The sequence below is a fragment of the Rattus norvegicus genome, chromosome 1, assembly GCF_036323735.1.
Source record: "Rattus norvegicus strain BN/NHsdMcwi chromosome 1, GRCr8, whole genome shotgun sequence".
NCBI classification, from domain to species: domain Eukaryota; kingdom Metazoa; phylum Chordata; class Mammalia; order Rodentia; family Muridae; genus Rattus; species Rattus norvegicus.
Window position 1 is genome coordinate 161,919,385 of NC_086019.1, and position 23,355 is coordinate 161,942,739.

General features: G+C 38.3%; 1 protein-coding gene and 1 long non-coding RNA gene across 5 annotated transcripts in view; one reads left to right on the top strand and one right to left on the bottom strand.

The window, feature by feature from the left end:
* Positions 1-23,355, bottom strand: part of Acer3 (alkaline ceramidase 3) — a 102,406-nt gene that overhangs the window by 3,988 nt on the left and 75,063 nt on the right. For all 4 annotated transcript variants that reach the window (XM_039101087.2, NM_001401063.1, XM_063271239.1 and 1 more), the window contains 4 exons: positions 17,646-17,704; positions 4,880-4,981; positions 2,126-2,230; positions 43-88 (listed from right to left, as the gene is read on the bottom strand). In XM_039101087.2, the coding sequence (XP_038957015.1) occupies positions 43-88; positions 2,126-2,230; positions 4,880-4,981; positions 17,646-17,704 (312 nt within the window). The remainder of the gene's footprint in view (positions 1-42; positions 89-2,125; positions 2,231-4,879; positions 4,982-17,645; positions 17,705-23,355) is intronic.
* Positions 4,412-10,414, top strand: LOC134483758 (uncharacterized). Its single transcript, XR_010060668.1, has 2 exons — positions 4,412-4,582; positions 4,862-10,414. It is a non-coding gene; the product is annotated as an uncharacterized LOC134483758 (long non-coding RNA).

Consider the following 23,355-nt stretch of genomic DNA (forward strand, 5'->3'; position numbering starts at 1 on the left):
ACTACTGCCACCCTTCCCTTTAATACTTTACAACACGCTTACCTTCACTTTTGGCCTGTACCTCAGGTAAAGTGTTCTTGTATATAAACTGAAAGAAAAGTGGGAAAGCTTCTTAGACAAATCAACTCATAGACTATAACTTCAGGATGTTTGTAGTTTAGAACCAAGCATGGAAAATAAGCTCTAGGTGGTTGGGATCACAATCCCATCTTTGAAAAATGCAGCTGTAAGCCTTAATTAAAAAAATATGAAAACCCCAGAGAGGTAACAGTTTCATTAGGGTGAGCCACTCACTGCTGGAGGTGGGATTAGTTAGATCTGTAAAATAGTGCAAATGGCAAACATTGCTGAATTTGTCCCTGAAAGTCACTAGATTGTCTGTAACATAGACCATAAGGAGTTTTATGTATACTACACTACTAAATATATTTGTAACAAAATATTAGTATATATAGTATACTATATATATAATGTATATGTGTGTATATATATATAATATATATATAGTAACAAAATATTGTGACAACATATAGAAAGCCTACTTTCCTAGAATTTCAAGAAGAATGCAAAGGTCTAAAGAACCTACTAGTTAGATTTATAAAATTGACTGTGGCTATGCTACACTTTCCTGCACTAAGTCTGGAACTGCAGCACATGGCAGTTTAGATGTTACCTGGACATTTGCTAGCTGCAAGACTTTGGACTTGTTAATTTCTGATATTTTTAGGTATTCATTCAACAAAAATGAAAACAATTGCTTTAGCAGAAAGTTTGTTAGTAAAATCTAGACTGACATTAATGCAAAAGAAAGTCTACAGTGGACATGATAGCATTTGCCTATAATCCCAGTATTTAGAGGAAAGCAGGAGGGCCTTGACTTGAGGCCAACCTGGACACGTAGTGAATTTCAGGTCATCATAATCTACAAAGTGGGAACATTATCCACTTCACGGATGCAATACTGGGAGTCTCCAGAGACCCTGCTCAGCCCGTGGGCTGACAACAAAGCTAAGTGTGGCGAGCTGAGACTCAGGGTACACAAAGAAGCCACTAAAGTGAAGACAGGTCTAGTGAACCTTGGACACGTGTCCACTGCAGGCTGCTCACCAGCATAAACCATAGCAAAGATGAGCGTCTGCAAGTGGAAGTAGGCACCCTGACCTGTGTCTATTACAAACTATCTCCAAGTTTTGAGAACAAAGAAAGAAGCAGTTCCAAGGCTTGCTCTGTTTCTCTTTCTTGTTTTTCTGCCTCTGCACCCTCCTTTTTCTTTTTGCTTCACTTTAGTACTATTTCCACTTCACTACACATATATTTTAAAAAGCAAATTCCTTATCCCCCTTTTCTTATTTTGAGGAAGGGTCATATGTAGTTCAGGCTGGCCTGAAATTCATTATGTAGGTGAGGATGACTGAACTTCTGATCATCCTGCTTCTATCTTTGACTGCTACGATGCCCATTTTGTGTGGTGCTGGGGACAGAGCCTGAGGCTCTGTGCTGCTAAGTGAGTATCCACCTACTGAGCTACACACCTAGAGCCTTTTTTGCCTCTGTATTTCCCTTTTCTCTCCTTTCTACTATAATATATACTTTTGCTTTACCTTATTTTTAAAAAGCTTTTATATTTTTATTTTAAAATCTCCCTTCTTACATTTATCTAATTTTTTTTCAAACTTCAAATAATAGGAACTCTCTTGCTGCTGTTGTTTTGAGACAGGTAATTATATGAACAAGGCTGCTCTCAAACTCACTATGTACAGCTGAGAATGACCTCTCAACTTCCAACTCCCAATCATCTGGCCCCTACTTTCCCAGGACTGCAACCACAGACACGTGCCAGTGTGCTCAGCTTGCTTTTTCTTTTTCTGATCTCTTAACCTTTCCCATTTAAAAAAAAAATTAAATAAATGTACCGGGGGTATTCGTATGTGTGTTTACTTGTGTGTGTCATATGTGTGCAGAAGTCAGAGGGTTTCAGGCAACAATGAACTATAAATCCCGATTCTGTCTCTATTATTTTATATTTACACCTTCCTACTTAAAGTGTAAAGTCAAAACAAACAAACAAACAAAAAACCCAAAACAAATTCTTCCAGTACTAGGTTCAAAAGCTTTTGTTTCCTACCTGAAAAGGATGTGGAGATAAGAGCCCAGGCCAGTTAGAATATGCCACCATGCATGAAACTGTGTTGCAACACCTAGGACAGGGGGCACTGTCTTTCGAAAGTTCCTGTGTGGAGAAGGAGGAAACCACAATATTACAATGAAGATACACCAGTGCTGACAATATTACATTTTGAGATACTCTAAAATGTGGCAATTACTTAATTTCTTTATATTTGCTGTATTGTTTTCTAGAAGTATTTTGTGGAACGAACAATATTTCCATGAACTTAAGAAGAAATGACTCAAATTAACATAGAAAACAATTTATTGACATCTTATTAATTATAATACATATAATTAATTAAAGGCTTTGAAACGTCATACCGTAGAATCTCATTTTGTTCCAGGTAACCACTAATCCATGGAGATTGTTTTTAGGTAATACTTATTCTCTGGCACAGCTGTTTTCTGGAGCACACTTTGAGAAACACTAGTTCAGTTTGCTCTCTGCTCAGGAGAGAGCATATGCATTTTCTCTCACCTCAGTATACCACTATACAGTCTACGAATTCCTTAATATCTATGGTTTCATAGCTCAGGAAGCAGTCATTAGCAAATCTATATATGGCAGGAACTTTAAAAAATTCTTGATTAATTTAGTTTCCCAAGTTGACACCTAGTAGTTCAGATGGGTCTCAAATTCTTTTGATTAAAGAAATATATATCATACTAATATTTAATAGAGAAGAATACCACTGTGGAATGCCAACCCGAGGCCCAACTGTAGTTAGTGGATCGGACCCAGAAATGACTATTCGCTCAGTACAAAGGCTTCACTCTCCTAGGCACTGTGCTGGATATTTCTAACTCAGAAGCATGCACCTTGATCTTGGTCTCGTACTTTCTTCTTTCTACACCCAGGTTTCACGCAGTCAGTCTACTTTCACGTCCTGAACCTCCTGACTGAGTACTGGAATTAGGGGCATGCACTACCATATCCAGCTAAATCTTAGTGTTTAGGCAAGAAATGTCTTTACTTGTCTACATTTACTTACACAACTGTTTCCTACTACATAGCTCTAAGCAAAGTATATATTTACTTAGCTACACTGAAAATTTCACATTTTATGCGAAACTTTTTAATACAGGAACTTAAAGAGAATCCAAACATGTGCAACGGTATGCAAAGTACGAGCCATATGTGGTGGCTCTTGGGAGTTGGAGGCAGAAGGATAAGGAATTCAAGATCATCCTGAGTTACTTAGGGATCTCAAGGCCAACCTGATCTGTGGGACCCTGTCTCAAAAAAACCAAAATCAAACACAATTATCAACAAAAACAGAAACATTCTCCTCAAAAGTAAGCAAAATAAAAATACATCTATTACCCAACTTCAATAATTAATAAATTATGCTAAATCCATGTCATCTGAACCTTCATCTATATCTCTCCTCCGCATTATATTGAGGAAAATTCTAGGTATCATATTTTATCACTAGATATTTCAGTGTATGTCACTAGAAAAAAATCTTTTAAACATAGCTACAATACTATTTTCACATCTAAAGTATTAGTAATAACCCTTTAGTATAAAATAGTTAATTATTAACTGAGTTTAACATTTCTGTTTATGTTTTCATAGTGAATCAAGATCACAAAAAGCTAATAATGCTGTAAATCAGTGGCTTCCCTACACTCCTTGGTTTTGTTTTTGGTGGTGATCCAACCCAGGGTCTCATACATACTAGACAAGCACTTAATCATATAAGCTATATCCTTAGCTCCCATATCTCTTACGTCTTTTCTTTCTTTAAAGATGCATTCATTTATTATATATGAGTACATTGTAGCTGTCTTCAGACACACCACAAGAGGGCATCAGATCTCATTACAGATGGTTGTGAGTCACTGTGTGGTTGCTGGGATTTGAACTCAGGACCTCTGGAAGAGCAGTCAGTGCTCTTAACCATTGAGCCATCTCTCCAGCACTCTCTTATGTCTTTTTTTTGTTCTTTTTTTTTTTTTTTTTTTTTCCGGAGCTGGGGACCGAACCCAGGGCCTTGCGCTTCCTAGGCAAGCGCTCTACCACTGAGCTAAATCCCCAACCCCTCTCTTATGTCTTTTAATCTTAGGTTATACCTCTCTCTTTCTTTCCTCCTGTAATTGATTTGCTGTAGAGACTAGGTCATTCAACTTCTGAGTTTCCAAATAGTCAAAATATTATTGATTGACACCTTTCTTACAAAGTTTTACATGGATTTCAAATGCCAATTACAAATCATTCTTGTTTTTTTTGATGAAGCAAACTAAGTAGTTTTCTTTTTTGTTTTTTGTTTGTTTGTTAGTTTTTGTTTTTTAGAGACAGGATCTCTTTGTGTGATATCCTTGGCTGTCCTGAAACTCACTTTGTAGACCAAGTTGGCCTTGAACTCACAGAGATCTGCCTGCTTCTATCTCCCAAGTGCTCAGATTAAAGGTATGTGCTACCATGCCAGCTTGCTTAGGTGGTCTTCGAAGATAGAGTAAATCTGTGATTAACTGTATAGTTTTGTGATGCACACAATACAAAAAAGACCCAAGATTATAAAATATTCTGAGGTTTAAACTTTCAGGCAATTTAAATAGGTATTCCCAGAGTTTAATTTTACTGTGTTATACAGTGTCAACATTGGTAACATTTCATTTTAAGACTTGTTGTTTCTACATGCCTATTAAAGTCTCTGCTTAATATAATGGTTCCATATTTATTTTCTAGAAAGAAAATATATCTTACCTCAGTGAATCACAAAAGATGTTATCTACATTCCACAATAAAAATCCCAATAAGAAGACAGTCAAGGATGTATAACCTAGTCCTCTGAGCCACGGATAAACCCTGTGGGGAAAAGAAAAGCAACATGACAATCTTAAAGTCTATCATGACCAGAGGTGAGAGCAGGAAGTCAACATTTTTATGAGCAACTAAAGTCCTCAGGAGACTGAGAGCAGACTGGTTTATTCCTGTAAGTAACACTTTTGCCAATCATGTATTACACACTTTATAAAGATGCTTTTCAAGTGTATCCTGCTAGGTTGTTCTTCAGGCTGGTCTCAATGTCAGGGCTCCTACACTCCTCTTGCTTTAAACTCCCAAGGAGCTGGGACTATAGGAGTTTACCATTGTGCCTGGATAATTGCTGGATGTTTAGCTATTTAAAGGTACTGAGAGAAAATGGTCCATCAAGACTGTTACATAAGCAAGATAATCCAATATGCCTGCCCAACAACTTTACACACACACACACACACACACACACACACACACACACACACACAACCCTAAATCACAGAATATACTAAGTTCTTAATGTGTCAGGTATAGTTCTAAGCATTTCAGTGGGAAGCAGTCATTAAGAAAATGCTGCTCTCAGGAATCACAGAATGGTGGGGCAGGAAATGAAAGCAGTATTGCTTATTTTTGAAAAAAGTAAAGGAATTTGGAGGTGATAAAGAGGTATTTGGGTGGGGAATCCCTCTGTCACTGTAAATACACTTACAAAGCAGGTATTCTTTCACATCACTGTTAAGGAAGGTGAAGGGTGGTCAACAGCAGCTTAATCACTTTTTATAGCTTCAATAAAGTCGACTTATTTATTTGGTTTTTTGAGACACAGTCTTGCTAGGTAGCCTTGGCTGGCCTGCCACTAGGCTGATCAGGCTGACCTTGAACTTTTAACTATCCTCCTTTTAACTCTGCATCTAATGTACTAGGATTAGAAGCATACACCACCATACTTGCTTTAGAAATACATATTTATAAAGTACATTTAGGGGCTACAGAGAAGGCTCAATGTTAAGAGCACACACTGAGTTTGGTTCCCAGTACACGTAGGCAGCTCATAACTGCCTGTGAGTCTAACATCAGGGATTCCACTCCCTCTTCTGGCCTCTGAAGATACTGCCCCTACTCACACACAGACACACCCACATAAACACAATTAAGAATTGAATACATTTTCAAAAATGTACATATGAATCCAGGCTCACACCTCTAATCTCAGACTTGGGAGGCTGAGTCAGAAAGATGCAGTGGTGGGAGGCCACCCTGGGCTATGGGAGAGAGAACCTGTTTCAAGACAAAAACAGATGAGCAGAAGGTACATGCAACTACTACTGTGATAAAAAAAAATAACATCTAATCTCAGAAGGTAAGAGGGAAAGAGGGGAGAGGGAGAGAAAGAGGGAGCTGGAGACTGAGGATGGAATCACACTCCATGCTCCCCTTCTTCTATGGCTTCTTTCATTTGGTATTGATTCGTTCATTCTGTCATTTATACGACTACATCATTCTTTTTTTATTACTAATACTCCACAGCTTGGATATAGCACAATTTATTTGGCTCTCCTAATGTTGATAGATTTTTGTTTCCAGTTATTGACTCTTACAAATAAAGCATCTATGAACTTTCCTAATTGAGACAATGTGTTGAAAAATACTTTCATTTCTCTTCCATAACTAGGTGGGAAAGGAATGGCTCAATTGTATGGGTGAATGTTTAGCTTTTCAAGACACTCTTCAAGCATTATCCCCCTTTCTCCCTTTCTTATCTCTCACCCTTCCGTTCTCTTTCTCGGTTATGGAATGAAACTAGGGACTTTAACATGTTAGACAAATTTGCTACCACTGGGCAATCCCTTAGACACTGGGGGTAAGCGGTGGTACTAACTTACATTTCTACCAGCCATGTACAAGTGATTCCAGTTGTTCTGAATCTATGCACACTGGGTGTGTCAGTCCCTTTCATTTCAGTTACAGCTCTAGTACTACAATGGTATCTCATTGTGTTTTTTATGTACTTTCCCCCCAAATTAGTCAGGGGCATTGTTTGTGTAATTATCTGCTATCCATATATCTTCCTCAATATGGCATTTATTGTTTGAGTGGTAATAATTCTTTATAAATTCTGGTGAATCCTCTGTTGCATATATATTTTGGAGATATTCTCTCCAAGTCTGTGATTTGCACTTTGTTTTCTGAACATGGTCTCTAGGAACCAATTTTGTACTTTTTTTCAAGCCCAGTTCTTGCTGTGATTGCCTAGGATGGCCTTGAGCTATAGGTCAAGCTATTCTCCTGCTTGGGTTCTTGTTCATGCCACCTAGTCTCACAAAAGTTTATTAATTTTAATTAACTTCAAACTCAAATTTATCATTTTTCTTTATTGTTTGTGTCCTAATAAATCTTTGCCTAATTAAAGTTTGTAAAGACTTCTACTAGAATTTAATAATTTTAGCTTTAACATTTACAGATATAACTCACTTCTGTTATATTTTTATTATGGACTGACAACACAGGGTACATAGGCATATACGCTTCCATAGCAGGCATATAACAATATGTGGTTGAAGGCTATCTTCACTTACAGGATTAGGCATGGTGGCCCACACCTGCGACCCCTGTACCTAGGAGGTTAAGGCAGAAGGTTCATAAATTTGTGATCAGTTTGGGCTACACACCAAGAGGCATTATGCTTCAAAAGAACTAGTATGACTAGTTTTCTATTAAGTTACCTCCACACATTTTTATGGAGGATCGGGCCAGTATGGTATGCTAGTCTAATTTAGATATTCTCTACTCTATGCTTACCAGCTATAGTACAACACCGCCTTGCCTGGCACAGTAGAATAAGTCAAGCTCTTAAGTGCTCCCCAACCCTCTCTTTTTGGTGCTGAACAAAGGGCCTTGTTCACGGTCAGCACATACACTACCACACTTCTGGCCCGGTCCTCTAAGGCTGCTGCTCTCTTTAAAAACCATTCCATCTATTCTTGGTCTTTTGTGTCCTATGTGAACGTTGGAATCGAGTTCTCCACTCTTTTAAAAGGATTCTTTTATGTTATGCTTATGAGTGTCTTGCCTACATGTATGCCCATGCACCATGTATGTTCCTGGTGCTAGCAGAGTCCAGAAAAAGACATTGGATCCTCTGGGACTGGAGTTACAGGGAATTGTGAGTCGATATGTGAGTGATAGACTTAAACCTGAGTCCTCTGGAAGAGCAGCAAAAGTTTTTAACCTCTGCGTCTGGCCCGGTTTGTTTGTTTTGAGACAAAGTCTCATAATGCAGTCCAAGCTGGTCTAGAATTCTCTTTATACTTTCTTTTTATTGTTTTGTTTTGTTTTTCAAGATAGGACCTAGAACGTGCTCTGTAGACCAAACTGTCTTTGTACTCACAGAGATCCACCTGCCTCTGCCTCCCAAGTACTGGGAGCCCCTAGAACTCTCTTTGTGGACCAGACTGGCCTGCTCCCCCAGTGACGAAAGGTACGCACCACTATGCCCAGCAAATTTCACATTTTTTACCAAAAGCCTGAAAAACTTTTGATTGTGATTATACTTAACCTGCAGATAAAGTTAGGAAAAACTGACACCTTAATGACACTGACTTTTCTAACCAGTAAGGGAGTATATTTCTCAATTTATTTAGTTCCTTTAGTCTCAGCAAAAAACTGTGGTTTCAATGCATAATCTGGCACATGTTAGAACACTGTCCAAGTATGGAATCAGGTGAAAAGAATTCTGAGTACTTGTGAGAAAACTTCAAGAAAACAAGACAAGAGTCTTGTGACCTCAGTTTCTTCAAGAACACACTGTTCTTGGAATGTTTCAGAGGCCCTCCCAAGTGTAGTAGATGGAGTGAGTTTACTTGGATCACTCATTACAACTGGCTGTTGTTGTTTATGTGTTTATGTTGTCATGCTCAGCTTGTCCTGTGATTGTACACTATACTATGTGACTCTTCTTAACCGTCAGAGTATAAATTGCCTGGTTCTCTGAATAAAGTTGGCTAGTGCATGAGACTTTAGCCTCATTTATCAGCTCCATCCTCCCCGGTCCCACCATCTCTAGCACAGTAAACAGGCACACATTTGTTATTTCTACCCTAAACATTTCATGATGTTACAAATTGTACATTAAAAATTTTCACTTTCCATTCATTCCCATTAATATATAGAGGTGATTTCCCACCCACTTCACACTAGAAAGATGGCTCAGTGGTTAAGAGTACCTGGTGCTGGGTTGGGGATTTAGCTCAGTGGTAGAACGCTTGCCTAGCAAGCGCAAGGCCCTGAGTTCAGTCCCCAGCTCCAAAAAAAAAAGAAAAAAAAAAAAAAGAGTACCTGGTGCTCTTCCAGATGACTGGAGCTTGATTCCCAGGACTCATATCCAGTGGCTAACTTCTGCTCTAACTCCAAGGGAATATAATACCTTCTATGTCACCCAAGGGCACCTTCACTAATATGCACATACATACGTGTACACATTGATAAAGTAAATCTTTAAAAAAATGAATGTTCTTTGGAATCCTGACTAGACACCTATAACACCTAAAATTGATAAATTACACTCAGTCTTTTGGGTACATGTTTTTTTTTTTTTTTTTGGATATATTCTTGTGTTATCTTCAAACACCACGTTAGACAGGACTTCCATCAGCATAGTTCTCAGTAAAATGGCAACAATAAAATCATCTTATTTTATTCTAGATACTACAAAAATTTGAAAAAACACACATCTTAGGTGTTTTATATGCTACAGAATCTATAGCCTAAGAAAATTCCTCTTACTACTAATTAGAAAGATCTTTTGTTTTTAGATTGTGAACAAGTGTTGACTTTTATAGGCTACTTTCTGTAAATCTACAGATATATAGTTTTTAATCTTCTATTTTTTAAAAAATTGTAAAGAGTAATACCAGATTTTCAAAAGATTTGTTTTACTGTAAATATCTGCATGTAAATGTGATTTATTTTTATGTATTTATCTATGTTTTGGGTTTTTTGAGGCAAAGGCAGCCATGTAGCTAAGGGTAGCCCTGGAACTCAGAGTGGATGACGATCTTGAATTCCAGATCCCCCTGTCTCTGCCTACCAAGGGCTGCAATTACAGGTATGCACTACCATCCCTGACTTGATGTGGTTTTCTAAACTTACCACAGCACATCTTCAGCTCTCAGGAGAAGTACAAAGCAAAACTCTTCAGTGGAGTGAAATGAATGTCATTGGTTATCCAGGTAGCGGGGGGCGAAGGAGAGAGCAAGAACTTTGTCAGCACACGGTCCATTCATGCTCAGTACAGACAAGATTCTGGAGATACACTACCAGCATGGGGAATGGGAATAAAATGCAGAGTTCTCAGAATGTCTGTGTCTGATGTGGTCAGCCTTCACTCTACACTGGCTGCCTTCATGGTATAAAGCTCTCATCTCAGAAGTCCTCTCTCTTCTTCCCTAGGGAATGCTTCCACCTCTCTTCCTGGGTCAGTCCCAGCTTAAACTCCACGACTTCTTCCCTTTTGTAGTGTTCTCTTTTTGGTGAAACAAATTTTCTAATAGAAGGGTTCCTGACCAACAGCTTATTGAATTTAAACTCCTTTTGAAAACTTTAATATAGAATTACATACTTTTCTCCATATTTTGTTGATAGTATAATTAACTATAGAATTCTAGGTTGGAAGTCTTTCTTTAGAAATTCAATGGCACTGGTCTACTGTATTCAAGTTTCTAATGTGACTTTTGGAGATGTAAAAACTTCCTGATTCCTAGTTATGTCTCCCAGATATTTCCCAACTTCTTGTTCCTGATACTGCCTGATACTTAAAAACATTCTGTCATGCAAGGTGAGGTTCTTGGGTCAAGGTGAGGTGGCTTTCTAGGTCAATTTAATGAATTTATAGAAATCTATCTTTCAGTTTTGAAGATTTTACTGAATCTTTTCCTTGTGGCTTTATGCATTTAAAACAATGTTTTGTTGTCTTTTTTTGCGCAATATTTTTATTAGATATTTTATATATTTACTTTTCAAATGTTATCCCCTATCCCAGTTCTATCCTCTTCCTCTCCCTTTCCCCCTCCCCCTGCTTCTATGAGGGTGCTCCCTCTCACCCACCCACTCCCACCTCACTACCCTGGCATTCCCCTACACTGGTGAAATGAGCCTTCACAGGACCAAGAACCTCTCCTCCTATTGATGCCAGATATTGCCATTCTCTGCTACAAATACTGATGGAGCCATGGGTCCCTCCATGTGTGTTCTTTAGTTGGTGGTTTAGTCCCTGGGAGCTCTGAGAGGGGTCTAGTTGGTTGATGTCGTTGTTCTTCCTATGGGATCGCAAACCCCTTCAGCTCCTTCAGTCCTTTCTCTAACTACTCCATTGGGGTCCACATGCTCAGTCTGACGGTTAGCTGCAAGCATCCTCATCTGTATCTGTAAGGCTCTGGCAGAGCCTCTCAGGAGACATCCATATTAGGCTCCTGTCAGCAAGCACTTCTTGTAGTCTTAAAGCTAGATGGATGCAAAACTGATGCTGATGCTTTGAAATACTGTGCTCTTTAGTGCTTCTATCGTCCATTTCTCTTCAGGTTTACTGCATTTACCTGATTTCTAATTTGTTGTTTTGAGACATGGTCCCATATAGCCCAGGCTGGCCTCAAACTCTTTATATAGCCAAGGATAACATTGGACTTCTGAGGCATCTCCCAAGTACAGGGGTTACAGGCATGTGCCAACACATCTGGCCTTTGCTTTCTAAGTCTTGAAGTTGTAGGCTTAGTTAATTATTTCTGTTAACTGCTCCTCAACCCCTTTTGAGCTGAGTTCTTACTATGTAGCCTTGGCTGGTCTTGAAATCATAGATTCTCCTGCTTCTGCCTCCCAAGAACTGGCATCAAAGGCACATGATACCATGCCTGGTTTCCCTTCTTTCTGTTTTTGAAAGAGGGTACTGTTAAGTAGTCCAAGGTGGCTTCAAACTTCCTGCTCAGGTGGAAGCATACTCTTCTGGGAGCATAGGGCTGCACAACCTCTGCCATTAGAAGAGTTTTGGTACCTTCATATTTCATCTCAAGAACCAAGAAATTCTTATCAGTTCCTTTAATACATGTCCTTCATTGTGTAACTAACCATTACACACTGAAAGAGATTTGATCGAGGGTGCCATTTCCCAAGAAACTCCCTCTGTCATGTACTGGAATTGAGGACACTACAGAAAGCAGCCTTGTTTCCTGAGGCACTTCTTCCTCCACTCCATTCTCTGTCTTTTCTTCTACATTTTGTTGAGGGGAAGGTAGTTCTTGAAAATCACTTAAATTTCTATCTTCCAAATTGCACAGTAAAGTAGATATTTCAGAAAGATGAACAATGAATAGTCTCTTGTAAACTGTCTGCACAGACTTGGAATTGTGTATACTCCATTTGGTAATGCAGTAATTGAAATAAATGTGAACAGCTAGCATCACTCTGCTTCTGCCAGCAGGGCAACTTGGAAACAGCCAGGTCCCCTTTGACATGATGATGCCTGAAGAACACTTTTCTTAAAAAATTCTCAAAGAAGTTGTCTTAGTTAGGGTTGCTGTGAAGAGACACCATGACTGAGGCAACTTTTATGAAGGACAACATTTAATTGGGGCCGGCTTATATTTTCAGATCCATTATCATCATGCCAGGAAGCATGGCAGCATCCAGGCAGACATGGTGCTGGAGGAGCTGAGAGTTCTACACCTTGATCCAAAGGCAGTCAGGAATAGACTGTCTTCTGCAGGCAGCCAGAAGGAGACTAGAATTCTACACTGGACACAGTTTGAGCTTAGAGACCTTAAAGCCCAGCCCCACAGTGACACATTTCCTCCAACAAAGCCACACTTTCTAATACTGCACTGCTCATGGGCCAAGCATTCAAACACATGAGTCTATGAGGGCCAAACCTATTCATACTACCACAGAAGGTAGGTGTGTGTGTGTGTGTGTGTGTGTGTGTGTGTGTGTGTGTGATATCCTAAAACTTTAGACTAAATGACAACTTACCATCTTCTTTTACCAGTGGACATTATTTTTTCCTGGCCCAATCTTTCATTATCTTTCTGGATCAATTACATATGCCAATGGTGATAGGAAAATAGTTCCAATTATCCAGGTTTTTAAAAATTATTTTATATGTATTTATTTTGTGTGTGCATGCACACAAGTGTACACATGTATGAATACCATGGTATACATGTGGAGGTCAGAGGCCAATTCACAGGATTTGGGTCTCTCTTTTACCATGTGGGTCCTGGGGCTGAACTTGGGTCATTATGTTTGGCAGCAAGCACCTTTATTCACTGAGCAATCTTCAGGCCCTAAACTAAAAACTTTGATTTTCTGTTTATTAGTAGACATTTGAAACTAAAGATGTTACTGTGCTGGCATCTTCCAGTCCCTTCAAGCTAATTTTTCTATAATCATTCATTTATCTTTACAGTTTCTTTGGATTTGATGTTTTGAAGTTCTTATGTCTTTTTAAGATAGCTAGCATTTAAAGTTAATTGTGTTTAATTCTAGGTGTTTTGTTACAGAGAAATTTTAAGAACTCAGTCACAATTTGAAACAAAAGTTTGATATTTTCTATCTGATATTAAGGACCTTTATATAGAAGCAGGTTCCTAGGTTTTAGGGATTATTAAGTTAGCTCACAATGAGACAGGCTGTGGTGGTGTATGCCTTTAGTCCCAGCATTCGAGAGGCAGAGGCAGGCAGATCTCTAAGTTCGAGGCTAGCATGGTCTACAGAGTGAGTTCCAGGACAGTCAGAGCTACACAGAGAAATCCTGTCTTGAAGAAACAACAAAACCTTACAATATAGTCAGGGACAGATGAAGAGAAAATGGACAACACTAAATTAAATGATCACTAAACAGAGATACAAGAAAGAAGGTATGGCAAGGCAGATAAAAGATAATTTTATTCATAAAGACTGTCAATAGTAAATACTTCAGAATCTTTTTATTATATGAGAGGGGCAGGTAGCTGTGTATCTGTGTGTGTTTTGTTGGTACCTTGGCATGTTGCTTTTGAGGGTTGGTTCTTTCCTTTTAACTGTTAAAATTAAGACTTGATGTGTGGGTCCTGGGGATTAAACTCAGGTCATCAGGCTTGGAGTGAAGTGCCTTTACCTACATACTGAGCCATCTCACTGGCCCATTTTAAAGCTATCTGTGTTTCTCAGTATACCTATATCCTATCAGACTGATGTTAAGTTGATAAATGTGTTTTATGTTTCTTTATATCTCCCTAAAGTGTTCATATTAAAAACAGAATAAAGTAGAAGCTTCTGGAAAGATGGAGTAAACTGATTTTTTTCCCACTCTTTCCACTAAATTCCGACTCCTGTGTGCTATATATAATATCAAAAAGACATTAGAAGACTTTGAAATGTATAGTGAAGGAAGTAGACTACTAGGTACTAGGGGCCCTGAGGCCTGAAAAATGATAGTTCCTTGTGTCTTCCTTTTAAACTAATATCATTTTAATTGACAAATTACAAAAAACAAATTATGATTGTATATACTTACAGGATACATGCTTATGTTCTATGTATACAACGTGGAATGATTAAATCAAGCTAATTAACCTTATTATCTCATTTGTCATTTTTCTGTGCTACCACATTTGAAATTTTTTCTCTTAGCTGTTTTGAAATGCACATTACTAACCATAGTAAACTGTTGTGCAATAGATCTTGAAAACAGTTTCCTTCTGTCTGATACTTTGTAGCCTTCCACCATTTCCTCATTGCCTCCCTGCCCCATCCCAGCCTCTACCACCAAGAAGAGTTCAGCTTTATCACTTTCTACATGTAAGTGAGACTGTGCGGTATACTTAGCATCCTTCCTTTTCCTTTTTAAAACCTGCTTTTAAATTTACATTATTTATTTAATGTGATGTGTGCACACAAGTACAATGGGACCCACATGAAGGGCAACGCATGGGAGTAAATTCTCTCCTGTTACCACTGTGAGAGATGGAACTCAGACCATCAGTCTTGGTCACATGCACCTTTTATCTACTAAGCCATCTCCCCAGTTCCAGCGGCATTTCTACATAAACCTGGCTTACTTCACTTAGCACAATGCTCTTCAGGTTCATTCACCATATACAGTTTTCCGCACAGTTTTTGGAGACAGGCTTTCTCTATACTCCTGGCTGTCCTAGAACTCTCTCTGTAAACCACGCTAGCCTGGAACTCAGAGATCCTCCTGCCTCTGCCTCTGGAGTGCTGAGATAAAAGGTGTGTGCCACCACTGCCTGGTATCATATGCATTCTTTTGGGCTAGTATACTTGGAGTTGAAATGGAGCAAGTCAGTAACTGAAGTCTATGCACAGACAGAAAAGGTCCTAACAAAACTCACTGTCTCCAGCCAATGAATCATGAAAAGGGCCAGCCTAAGCAAGACAGAAAATATAAAATAATAATCACCTGCTATACATATCACACACACACACACACACACACACACACACACACACACACACACAAATACAGTTCCTTCCCCAGACCTAGCAAATGGAGAGCCTACACTTCCATCCAGAAAGTAAAAGGCAGCAGAATCACAAGTTCAGGGCTAGTCTGGGCAATAACAAATACCAGCAAGACTGTCTTGTCTCAAACAACAAAACCAGAAAATACATTTACCTTTTTTGTGTGTTTTTAAAGACAAAAATCTTAATGTTAACTGATGTGATTCTAAATTTATACAGAGAAAATGTTTCAGATAATTATATTTTAAATGGAACAAAATAAAGGCACTACACATGTTGAATTATTCTCTCCTCCACCCTCAAAATACATTGAATTCTTTAGTACTTCAGAATGTGCCTTTATTTCTAACTAGGATCACTGCTGATATTTCAAATGAGATTATACAGGAACAGATATACATTTCAAGAAGGCTGGTATCCTTCTTGAAGAATACAAGAATATGGCCACGTGAAGACACAAGGAAAAGACATACGACAGCAAAAGCAGAAACTGCAAAGTAAGTAAGGCCAGAACTGCCAGCAAACCACCAGAAGAGAGGAAGAGTGGTGTGGAAGGAAGACACCTGCATTTGAACTTACAGTCTCTATACCCAAGCCACTCACCTTTCAGCACTTTGGTAGACAACCCCAGAAAACTAACACAGGCAAAAAAGGAGGTTAGGTTTCTGGACTGCATTAGAAACTGCCAACACTAGCCTTAGCAGGCTGTAATATACACGGAGAGCAAAGAGAATACACAGCACAAGCACTGGCCAGGCTGGGTGTGTAGCATATGCCTTTAATCCCAGCACTTGGGAAACAGTGGCAGGTAGAGCTCTATGAGGCTGAGACTAGCCTGGTGTACATAGTGAGTTCCAGGACAGCCAAGGCTATCTAGTAAAAACCCATCTCAAAACAAACAAATAATACAAAGGAAAACTGAAAAATAGGACATAAAAATTAAGAATTTTTGCTTTCTAAAAAGATTCTGAAAAGAATATCAAAAACAAAGTCAGATTGTGGGAAATATTTGTAAACCACATATTCAATCAAAAAAATTTAGAATCTTAAAACTTTTAAAAGCAAGAAAGTACCCGTGTTAATTCTTGTAAATACAAGAAAAAATGACAAAGACATGATAGACATTTCACTAAAGAGAACATAGTAATGGCAAAAGAAAGAACATACGAAGATACATTCAACATCACTAACCATTAGGAAGATGCAAATTCAAAGTATAAGATATTAGCATGTACCTTCATAATAGTTGGAATAAAAATTGCTAGTGAGGATGCAGAGAACAAAATCACTCATAGTATTATAGTGATACTATGCTATACATGCATTTCTACATTATCTCAAAATATAACGCAAGGTGTATTTAAAGACAAAGATGGGAAACTGCACAGACCACACTACTTATTGAGCTGAGCACCCACTGTATGGCTAGGGCCTATTTAAAGTACTCTCATGAATATTACTTAATTTTCATATATTCTATTAGAGACTATGTATAGTTCTTAAATGTTCTCTGAAATATGTGGTGGGAGAAGGCAGGGCAGATAGAGCTAGCTGGCCGTGTGCCTGCTAACTGCAGGCCATGCTGCTGAGACGGTCTCCTAGCCTGTGGAAATATCTGATGGCACTACAGCCTTCCTTGAGAGGTGTTACTTAACCTAGCCATGCAAGTCTGAGAAAGAAACACATTTTTTTATTCCTTGAATTTTAATTTTTTAAAAGAATATATTATATTTATGGGTCCTTTATCTTCATTTACACCTACATTCCAGAAGAAGGCATCAGATCCTAATACAGATGGTTGTGAGCCACCATGTGATTGTTGAGGATTTAACTCAGAACCTCTGGAAGAGCAGCCAGTGCTCATAACTGCTGTTGAATCCTTTCTCCAATACAAATAAAATGTTTTTTAAATGTGGTACTTTTCAAAGTTTTTAACATCCTTTTCAATGTTATACATATTAAAGCAGGTGTCTCATATATATTTTCTTCAAATTTCTTTAATTTTAGAACTCTTCTTTTTATATCATGCACATTAATAATAAGTCACCTGAAAAACAAGTCTTCCAAACATCATAAATAAATGCTGGGTTTTCTGTCACTATCTTGCTACATTTAGATTTCTTTTCCAATTTAGAATATACATACTGTTACAAATCTAAATATATTTTTATCAGAATGTTGATGACAAATCCAAACTACTTACCATGTAACAATATAAATAGAACGGAGTACTAATGCAAAGACCAACATTCCATACATGACCTGAATAGGAATGAAAAAGAAAGTAGTCAGTACAACTCTTCCTTTTTTCCTTCCTTCCCACCCATCCATTCCATCCACTGTCCGTCTACCCACCCATCCATCCATCCATCCATCTTGTGGTGACGAGGATTGAACCACAGCTTCATATATACTAGGGAAGTGTCTTGCCACTGAGCTGATATATCCATAGCTCCCATTTACTTCCCCTTTTTTTCTTTTATGTCATACATCAGCTTACTATGTAGACTAGACTGGCCTGGGACTCTGGATCCTCCTGCTTCAGTCTCACAGGAGCTAGGACTATAGCTGTATGTTACCATGTCCAGTTTAAAAAGCTTTTTAAAAGGTGGGAGCGACTGTGCAGTAGCACATGCTTGTATTTCCACTACTCAAGAGGCTGAGACAGGAAGATCGTTAGTTTGAGGGTCGCCTGGCCTATATTGCTAGACCCTATCTCAAAGCGAGTCAACCAACACTCAGTACTGATCTTTCTCATAATAAATAAGATTTCAGAGTAACTGAGCATCAGAGTATCATATAATAATATAGGCTATGAAATTTTTTTAAAAAGATTTTTTTGTAGCTTTGTCATTAACTTGATGAGAAAAAGGAGACAAATCAATATCCTTTCAAACTCTCACTTATTTTATTTATAAAGATATTTTAGTATGATACTGGTTAAGTCAAACTATATAATATGCATGTGTACATGCAGGCCAAATTCCAATGCTCATACAAAGAATGTGAGATGCACAATTAATAATAAAATGTACAAAGAAGCATAATAGGAAAAGTTAACCCAAACTACGTGGATTCTTGCTTTTCATATTTTACATTCACACCTACATTTGCATTCACACCACATGCTTTAACACAGTCTGAGGGTCAAGTGAGAGAAGACAGGTCTGCATACACTCGGGTACACACTTAGGAACAATTTTCAGCAGACATCTCCTCTGTCAGGAAAATTAAATAACAGCTCTCCTTGAGACAGCGGATGGGCCCTCTCTGAGATATCAGCTACCGATTTGTCAATTTGCTGCTAAAATGGCTTCACTGGCTCCTTAGGCATTCTTTTTCTTTCTTTCTTTTCTTTTTTAAATCTACTCTTATATGCGTTTTCCTTTTTGTTCTTCTGCTTTAAGATATACTACTATTTACATTAAATAGATACAATGTATCTATTTAATGTAAAAGCTAAGTAATTAGGATATTACCTTATTTGAGAGACCATTAAATTAAAACAGTCAATTTGGGCTCTCATTTGGAGATTTCTGGATCACCTTGGATAATAGTGAAGTAGAATTGTTATCAGTACTTTCCCTCCTCGTGAAACTGAATGAGGTTCAGCTGTGCAGCTTATTAACCCTTTCCTTTTAGTTTTATGTCATTACTCATCTGTAGAGCTCTGTCAAACGCACTTCAGAAGCTTCTCATCATCTGTCATGGGCAGGAACTTACGTGTCTTTTGACATCTTAACATAGTTTTAAAATGCTAGCTTACTTTTATGTATGTGCATGACTTGCTTGTATGAATGTGTATTATGTGCATGCCTGGTGCCTGCACAGCTGGAAGGGAGCATCAGATTGACTGGAACTGGAGTCACAGATGGCTCTGAGCTGTCATGTGGGTGCTGAGAACTGCACCCCAGTTATCTGTAAGCTCATCAAGTGGTTTTAACCACTGAGCTATCTCTCTAGCCCTAAGTAGGATTAAAATCAAATTGTAGTACCAGGCTTAATGAATGTAACTATTAAGTTGTATTCTTATATTGCTTTCATATGATACTTACATTTTCTTGTTTTCAACATTTTACAAGGCTTTAAATGTACTGTTATAGGGTGTGCTTGTATGTGAGAAATCTGTGTGACTGGATTCATGTATGTAGAAATGTCCTTCCATCATGGGACCTAGGGACTGAATTCAGTGTCAGGCTTGCATGGCAAGAGTCTTTATTTTAACCTGGTCAGCCATTTTGCTGTCACATTTTCACTACTTTAATAAATCAAGAAATTAAAAGCTTAAAGACAAGAAGAAATGTCTGTATGGCTTATCAAATGTCAAGAGATCAAGATTCTAAATTTTCCAGCTAGTGTTTCTTTAGATAAGTTTGCTTTCCCCTTTTTCAAATAATGGATAGTTGTATCAAAGATCAGACTACTCATTTACTGTTGTTTTTTTGCTTGTTTCTTTGTGGTGCCAGGGGTTAAACCCAAGGCCTTTTGAGTACTAGGCAGATATATTACCACTGAACTCTCACTCCAGCCCCACTAATCATTTATCTTAAAATTAAGAAATCAAATTCAACAAAAGCTTAACCATTAGAAGAAAGCAGGCGGGTGTGGTAGCACACACTGTAATCCCTACTCTTGGAAGGCTGAGGCAAAAACAGCTCGAGGTTAAAGACAACTTGAACTACATAGTGAGACATTCCTAAAAACACCGAACACCAAAAACTGGTGAAAACCTATGCCACAGTGTGGAATTATATCTACTTAACATAGCTATCACCCAGATTCTGCAAATGTGTAATATTTTGCCACATTATTTCTCTAACTCTGTATCTTGCTCTCTCCTTAACTAATTACTTATCTATAACTAAATATTTAGATGCAGGTTTCTCCTTAAACAAAGATAATCTATTGCATATCCAAAGTATAAACACAAAGACTATAACATTTGTGGCGTGATAATAAATGGCCTAATTCAAAACTTACAGTCATCTTAACATTTGTAATATGCAAAATAGGTGGGGCATGGTTGTTGGTGCCTTTAATCGCAACACTCAGGAGGCAGAGGACAGCCTGGACCACATAGTAAGTTCCAGGCCAGCTAGAGCTGCACAGTAAGACCCTGTCTCACAAAAAACAAGACAGGGTGTGAAAGTTACATTCAGTCACCACACCTCTCAATTGTGCTGGTTTTTGCTTTTGTTTTTCCAACTTGACACAAGCTGAGGGTCATGTGAGAAGTGAGAACCTTAACTGAGAAAATGCAAATCTGGCATTTTCTTGATTAAAGACTGATGTGGAGAGGGCACAGCCCACTGTGGGTGGTGCCTGCCTTGGGTAAGTGGTCCTGAGTTACTATTAAAAAGCAAACTGAGGAAACAGAGACGATGGAGCAGATGATCCAGATGCAGGTGGACTAGGTCAATTTTATCTTGTCTAGGTAAGAGGTTTATATTTTTATTAATTGGCAGTGAATTTATTCTGTAGATGTATTGTGGATTGAAAATTTAACATATAAATATGATTGTTGTGTTACAGTTTATTAAGTCTTAATTTTACCGGGTAGTTGGGAGTTTATACTTTAACTACTAGGGGGTCAGTTGCTGGGAGTGTGGGCAGTCTGTGGTAGGGAACCACAATAGGCCAGCTGCTGCTGGACTTCTAGAATCATGATTTTACTGGGTAGCTGGAACCAAAGAGTTTGCAGCTAGTAGAGAGCCACTGGGAGAGATACTAATCTAAGATAAATTAACACCAGTTCCAATGGCCCATTGGAGCCAGAACTATCAAGCCAGAGTACACACTCGGGAACCAACTCCGCCTTTTTTATTTTTTACTGAAACAAGTGGCAAACCAACGTGTTAGGCAAGAATCCACTAAAAATTGAAGTTTCTCAGCCTGAGAAAGCCTTATTTTCTAGGTGAAAAAGGGCTGCGCCATGTTGAGTCACATGATGGCCCAAGCTCGGGAACCTTAAACAAAGGAACAGAGGGGACGGTCTGCTCACAGTCTAGGACTCCTACTGTAAAAAGTACAGAGTTTATCTGAATCACCTGGGGATTTCATCCACAATACGGAACTAGGTAGAAATAAATAAAAGTCAGTAACACCAGGTAGAGTGAATAGAGACATATCTTATAGAGTTATTAATAAAGACTGAGGCTCCAAGCAAAGAGCTTAACAGATAGATGGTATAAAGATATTGTGATGGTTTGCATATGCTTGGCCCAGGGAGTGGCACTATTAGAAGGTGTGGCCTTGTTGGAGGAAGTGTGTCACTGTGGAGGTGGGCTTGGAGACCCTCCTCCTAGCTGCCTGAGGATACTCATTCTGTTCCTGGCTTCCTTTGGGTGAGGATGTAGAACTCTCAGCTCTTCCTGCACCATGCCTGCCTGGATGCTGCCATGTGCCTGCCTTGATGATAATGGACTGAACTTCTGAACCTGTAAGCCAGCCCCAATTAAATGTTGTCTTTTATAAAACTTACATTGGTCACGGTGTCTGCTCACAGCAATAAAACCCTAACTAAGACAGATATAATGCTCTAATAAGTCTTACAGGATACTCATATTCTTCCTAACATGGGCTCCACAGAAGTTTTTGGTAAAAGTCCTGGTTTGACAAGTTGCCTGCTTCTTAGTGACAGGTATTAATGGAAATGTGATTAAATTTGTTTTTATAGTTAAAATTAGAGAGTACAGAGTTTATCAGAATCATGCGGAGATTTTCACCCATGGTTCTAGATAGGGAAAATTAAACACTGACTCCAAATAGAGAGTAGTGATTTAAGTTTGACGGTCCAGGTAGAGAGCTTAATAAATGTATATTAGGCTAAAATCTTAGTTTGACAAATTGCATACTTATTGGTTTTGGTATTAATAAAAAGGTGATCAAAATGTTTTATGAACTACCCTGCGAAGGCCACATGGCTCGACGATGCCAGCTAGAGAGGGTTTGTGGTCATTTTGATATTTACCACAACAGGAAGCTCATGTTCTCTTAATTCTCTGGAATTTTGGGTTAATTTCTTAATATGACAGATTAGAAAAGCCTAAACAGACTCATACACTATTGTTTAGCTTACTTCATTTAAAAATTGTTTTATTTTTCATAATGGGTGCGATTTTTGAGTCTTGTGGTTATATTATTCCTCTGGGAGAGAGTGCAAGATACAAGCTTTTCTGGTTACAGACTAAAGAATGCAGTATTTTGGGAGAAAGGTTTTGTCTTTGTGTTTTTAAAAAGGGTGATTAGGCTTGGGACACCTTCCAGAGTCATACTGACTAGAGTTGATAAAGGTAGATCTCCTGAGAAACTAAATTCGAGAGAACCAAACAAAAAGATATCTCAATTCTAAACTCTCATTTTGAGAATTATACATTGTAGAAGGTACCTGCTTGGATTCCTGATCTCAAGGACTTTCAGTCGAGTCCAGTCAAGACAAACACATCAGGCAACAACATTCGTTCCATTTTCCCTCTCCCTACCCCCAAAGGCTATCTCAACACCCATGTACAGCTTGAAGAAGCCATTGAAGAGTTGTTGCCTTGATCCCCTAGACTTTGAGGGGCTGAAGGTGGTTATTCTAAGGTTGATTTTATGAGGAATTTAGAAACGGTCATAATTTAACAGGGAGGAATTAGCTAGACTGATTTGTACAGCCATAATCTCATTTGGTAACCAAGCTAAAGTCTTATCTTTACTTTGGTATAGAACTTATTTGTTACATTTTTTTTTTAAGTATAAGGTTTGGACCCAGTCCTTCTATTGATGCCATTACAAACTTCTGAGTTGATTAAACATAGGAATTAGGGGTCAAATAACAAATTCATGGCTCCTAGTTCACCATTACAGTGTTTTAAAAATATTCTTGTCAGAAATAGCTGAGAATAGTTAACAAACAACAGTCCAGATTACCT